Source organism: Schistocerca nitens, chromosome 11, assembly GCF_023898315.1.
Source record: "Schistocerca nitens isolate TAMUIC-IGC-003100 chromosome 11, iqSchNite1.1, whole genome shotgun sequence".
Taxonomy (NCBI): domain Eukaryota; kingdom Metazoa; phylum Arthropoda; class Insecta; order Orthoptera; family Acrididae; genus Schistocerca; species Schistocerca nitens.
Genome location: NC_064624.1, coordinates 38,259,567 through 38,265,566, shown reverse-complemented (window position 1 = coordinate 38,265,566; position 6,000 = coordinate 38,259,567). Strand labels below are relative to the sequence as shown.

Here is a 6,000-nt window from a genome sequence, read left to right as displayed (position 1 = left end):
ATCACTATTACAGCGCAATCTATCACAAAGCTAAAAAAGTGGTCCAGCTAAAACATTCATATTGCTTTACGCACTACACGAATATCTAATAAAAAATGGGGGTTCCTATTTAAAAAAAACGCAGTTGGTATCCGTTTGGCAGATGGCAGCGCCATCTAGTGGGCCAACCATAGCGCCATCTGGTTCCCCCCTTCAAGCTAGACAAGTTTCGCTCTTTGTAGTTTTTTCGTTTGACGCTTATTTCTTGAGATATTTGGCCTGGTCACTATCAATAGACCATCCTGTGCTTTCAGATTCATCTGAATATAAGGCTATTGTCCCGAAACCCGGTTTTTCTTTCCTTTTATTGGAAAATTATATTTAATGCAAATGTAAGTGGATGTTGGCTATTATGAGTAACCTATACAGCATTTGTGGATGTCCTAAGATGTAATAAACTAATCGCATCACTACTAAGTGTCACAGATAAGGTGTAGCAACACAGAACAATGCCAATCACGTAATTATAACTATCTCCAGTTGTTACATTAAATGGAACATACTAAACCACTTTCAACAATAACAAATAGGTAGGAAAACAAAATTAAAAACAATCGTTCTGAAATTAGAAATGAAGTATAAGTACAGATTTCTAAAAACGTCATGTTCATTTACACAAATTAAGAAAAATATCCACTATTCAAACACCTTTGAATAGAACACAAGAAATATTTAGTGCTCACATTCTGATCTCTCCCAAGTGTTGTTCTTGTGTATAGAAATAACTGGAATCAAACCGTTAACACCTAATGTTTGTTTAACTATTTCATTTTGTGTAGAACTTACACAGTATTAAATGTTGAACAAATAATTAAGAGCTTTGGTGCATAACACTTATCTACATTATCTCTGAATCATGTACAGAGCTTTGAGAAACAAAAATATTTCACAAAAAATATAGCTATTGTGCATTGGTGTAAATGGCAACCAAGCACAGTGTATTTACTAGATTACACATTTTCGCATCTGACCCATTTACGTGAAGATGCACTGATGGTCAAAAATGTCATGAACACTGCCCACGAGGAGAATGAACACCACGTTTTATGCAAATGATGCAGTAAGCACATTACAAGTGTATGAGCAGCCCAGAGATTTATAAGGAATTGTTCTATCAGTTAGATAGGCTGCGAACATGTAAATTTTATGACGTGAGTGACTTTAGCAAAGGGCAAGTTATAATGGCATTGCAGTCGGGGACTAGCGCCTCAACAGTGGTGAAGATGGCTGGCTGGATGTATGCTACTGTTGTGAACATCTGTGGAAGGTGCCTGAAAGGTTATAAATCCTTAACCTTATGAAAAGATGTAATGCATCTATACTTCATCACTAATCATGGCGGTCAGACGCTTGCCTGCTCTGTCAAGCTTGACATTTGGCAATATGTGGCATATATAATGAAGAAAAACAATGCTGGAGCAGCCATACACGTTTTTGAACCCACAATTTAATGTACATTGTTGAACATGGGGCTCCACAAAATATGGTCACTGTATGTATCCATATCGATCCACCAAAATGTTCAATTGCGACTGTAGTGGGCAAGGGATTATTCAGACTGGAATGAAGGTCAATGCAAATGTCAAATGTCAGGATGGGTGACATTTCCAGTTACACCAGGTCAGCTGCCACGTCCAGATATGCTGTCATCTAGGTGAATGGCACCAGATGCAGGGCCCATTAGGCTATGGGGGGAGTCACTTTGGCTCCTTTGGGACATCTGGTAGTAATTGAAGGCATCATGACAGTTGCAGACTATGTGACCCTTATTGCAACTGCATAGATTCCTTCATTCCTGATGTGCTGTCTCATGGTGAAGGCATCTTTCAGCAGGATAACTGTCCATATCACATGAGCAGAACGACTCCACATTTCTCTGAGTAGCGTGGTAACTAACACTGATGTCTCGACCACACCATTTAGCTGATCTGAACGTGTGGAATACAACTGGTGCATCATACACCCAGAAACATGTAAATGATGTGTCATGTCCATATCATGTAGAATTGTCGAAGTACTGTGTTCCAAAGGTGGACTAAAATGCTATTAAGAAGGTTGCTATGTTTGTTGTTACGTTTACTAATGCAGGATTACTACTAACAGAACACAAATGTAGCTAAACACTATTAATGACACAGTAAATCTCTTGAGAAAACATATATGAGTAAAATAATTGTTATAATCATGTTTCTCCAGTGTTGAGTGTACTAGCCTGAATGAACGAAGTGCCATGAATATATTTTTACTGTCACTGTCTCTAAAATACACAGTCACGAGTAGTACATGATGATTATGTTTGGAAGAATATGCAGCGCGTCATCACATTTCCTTGGCCTTATACTGAATATTGCATGGTACTTATGATTACTGACAAATGTAAGGATTTATCACTAGTCACAATCTTCTTGTCTCAAGATCGACAGGAAAAAGTAACAGTGTTAATGACCAAAACACATTTCATTCATGTTTCTGGAATATTTAGTAATACCATTTCTTGACATCTCAAGCTACATATATCGATTTTTATGTCATGTTATCTGTTAGCGCCCTACAGCACCCATCGTTGCACTTTTTTCACAATTCTGCCACATTTTAATGTTATTTCACTAGAATTACAATTTATTGTCCCCCTGCTACATCCATTATTTTATAGGCCTTGAGGCCACCAACCAGAAAAAAACCTATTTGCGTAAACTAACACATGCTTGTAGTTTCTTTCTGATGTGAAGTAATGCATGTGTCTTGAGAGTACTCAAGTGAGTGAAACTTTTGTCACAGATACCACATTTTTTAGGTAGAGTTCCAGTGTGTTCTAATGCATGTGTCTTGAGATCACCTGATGTAGCAAAGGATTTCGCACAGATCTCACATTTGTGAGGTTTCTTTCCAGTATGAATTAATACATGTTTTTTGAGATTGCGTGACCTAGCAAAGGATTTACCACATATCTCACATCTGTGAGGTTTCTTTCCAGTGTGAATTATTATATGTTTCTTGAGATCGCTTAACATAGTACAAGATTTCCCACAGATCTCACACATGTAAGGTTTAATTCCAGAGTGAATTAATGTATGTATCTTGAGACTGCTTGACAAAGCAAAAGACTTCCCACATATCTCACAATTGTGAGGTTTCCTTCCAGTGTGAATTAATTTGTGAGTCTTCAGATTGTTTGACAAAGTAAAAGATTTCCCACAGATCTCACATTTGTGCGGTTTCTTTCCAGTGTGAATTAATACATGTTTCTTGAGATCGCCTGACCTAGCAAAAGATTTCCCACAAATCTCACATTTGTAAGGTTTCTTTCCAGTGTGAATTAATGTGTGTCTCTTGAGATTGTCTGCCCTTACAAAAGATTTCCCACAAATCTCACATTTGTGAGGTTTCTTTCCAGTGTGAATTAATCCGTGTTTCTTGAGAGCGCCTAACACAGTAAAAGATTTCCCACAAATCTCACATTTGTGAGGTTTCTTTCCAGTGTGAATTAATAAATGTTTCTTGAGATCGCGTGACATAGTAAAAGCTTTCCCACAATCCTCACATTTATGAGGTTTGATTCCAGTGTGAATGAATGTGTGTATCTTGAGACTGCGTGGCAAAGCAAAACATTTCCCACAAATCTCACATTTGTGAGGTTTCTTTCCAGTCTGAATTAATACGGGTGCCTTCAGATCAACTGACCTAGAAAACAATTTGCCCCAAGTACCACCTCTGTCGGTTCTGTTTGCAGTAAGTAGATCAGCCTGGGCACTGACATTAATAGCTGCAGATAAAGTTCCATAATTACTTGTTTTCTCTCTATCATCTGTCATATGTGTGTTACACTTGTCATTAGAGGACTCTTTTGAAGGTTTCCAAGTTTCCTTACATGAAGACTGCTCATTGTGTTCTGTGACAGAAACGTCTGGCTCGCTATCCAACAAGGTACTGCTTTGATGCTCATCACTATAGCCATATTTTTCATGGTTGTCAGCAGTTAAGACATGAAAATTATCGCTTATTCTCAAATGTTTTTTCAAACTAACATTACTGTGAAATACCTCACCACACCACTTACAAACATACGAAGGTGGTTGCATTCCATCAATGTGCGTAAACACATGCATTATGAGTCTGTATTTTGAAGGAAAGCTCTGTTGGCAGAAATTACAGCTGTATACATATAATTCCTTTTCCCTTGTACTACAGTCATGTCGGGTGGCAACTGAGCATTCCTTATCAGTAGTCACATCTTCTGTATTGGTACCGAACCCATGTGTTGACTTCTCCTTGTCTATCACCAACTCATCCTGGACCAGTCTATGGTGACAAGTTTCTTCACATGGTATGCCGCAGCTCCCACCAGTACTCTCTGTCAATCTGAAGAGTGAGGAGGAGAATGTTAAATACTGAGACATACAACAAAGAAACAATAAATCCAGTACTATAGGCCACAAGTCATAAAAGTGCATAAGAAATTACATATTTAGTAACTGTTACTGATTTAAAATTATAATATTCCACCATAAGCAAAGAACTGATGAGATAAAAGTGGTTTAAAACGAAAATAACCACAGGAAATTCAATAATGATTCATCTGTGTCAGTGCTGATTTGATCTGAATTTTTAGATGAGAATTAAAGTACTTCACTTTCACCTGTTACAATCTTTTTAAAATACAGTGCTACAGGTTAATAGTCTACACCAATTTATTAAATGTATCAAAAAATGTATCAGTTACATATTTTAATTCAAAATTCTTAAGTTCAAGGAATTTCAGATTTATTTAAGATAAATAATTTCTAATTGTTCCTCTTCCATCTCTGTAAGTTCCTTCTCTTTGTTTTACCAACACTTTCACCTTTGGAAATGATAAATTTATTTCACCTAGTAAACATTTTTTTGTTTGATTCATGAGTCATGAACTAGCACAAGCACCAATATTTTCATAAGGTATTTAGTATGGATGGTAATCAGGTGGATAATGACTGTTCATGAACGATAAGCAACGTCACATCAATCAAGGGGGAAAAATTTGCACACTGATGAATGAATGTGAATGACATACTTGCAGATGGTTCTAATCTAAAACTGTGTTTTTGGCACTGCAACTTACATGAAGCCTTGCACAATTGGAAATAGTCTGAACAGATGGAAATGGTTGTAAATTTTCCACTACATTTGGAGTGAGCCCTTTTGAAAATTATTACATCTTCCCCAACATCTGGTCACCTGGCATTGCAGAACACCGTTGACTAAAGGAAACACACATGAATGGCCACACCATCACCCATTAAATACTGAAGGCTAACACTACATATTGAGTGGCAGTGATAACAGCTGATGCATAAGGAACTTCTGTAGTATCTGGGTCCCATTATTATACCTGCAGTTAAACCCTTTCCCACAGAACAGAACCGTGATGGTTTACATGTCCCCAGTATGTGCATCATATTGGACATGAAAGATTACGAACTACTGAAGGTGTGCAGGCTCCAGTGTTTTCTTTTGTTCTGACTGTACCTTTTCACTTTTTTGCATTGTGTTGGGTATATAGTTTTGTCTGGCATGGTATCTGGTAAATTTCGAATGTTTTTAAACTCTTTATTGGAATCACACGATTTTCTTAATGTAACTGGCATCATGGTGTGCCAGATTCTACAAGTTGACAACTTAATCACTAAATATAAGAAAGAGATAAAAATATGCAAGTAAGGTTTCAAACAATTACCTTTCTGTTTCTCAAAGTACTAGAAATAGAACTTACAATTACAATTTTATGCTATGCCAGTCAACCATAAACAAACCCCAATAAGAAACAGAATTTCTGGAAAGCTTTAGCAAGAAATAAATTTTGATGTTAATTATTTATCAATTGTTTTAGAGACCACCATGTGAGCATTGTGTAGATACTCTGTGCTTGTGTCATATCCCTAATCTTTACCGTACAGAATTTTTGTGGCAGGTACATTGATAAACTAT

At 36.9% G+C, this 6,000-nt stretch overlaps 1 protein-coding gene across 6 annotated transcripts in view; it reads right to left on the bottom strand.

The window, feature by feature from the left end:
* Positions 1 to 570: 570 nt before the first annotated feature.
* The window catches only part of LOC126213319 (zinc finger protein 726-like), a 113,402-nt gene continuing 107,972 nt past the window's right edge, over positions 571 to 6,000 (bottom strand). Inside the window, exon 3 of one of the 6 annotated variants that reach the window (XM_049941009.1) lies at positions 571 to 4,398. In XM_049941009.1, coding sequence (XP_049796966.1) covers positions 2,721 to 4,398 — 1,678 coding nt within the window. In that variant the 3' untranslated portion in view covers positions 571 to 2,720. The remainder of the gene's footprint in view (positions 4,399 to 6,000) is intronic. The other 5 variants (XM_049941008.1, XM_049941005.1, XM_049941007.1 and 2 more) reach the window with 5 other exon arrangements.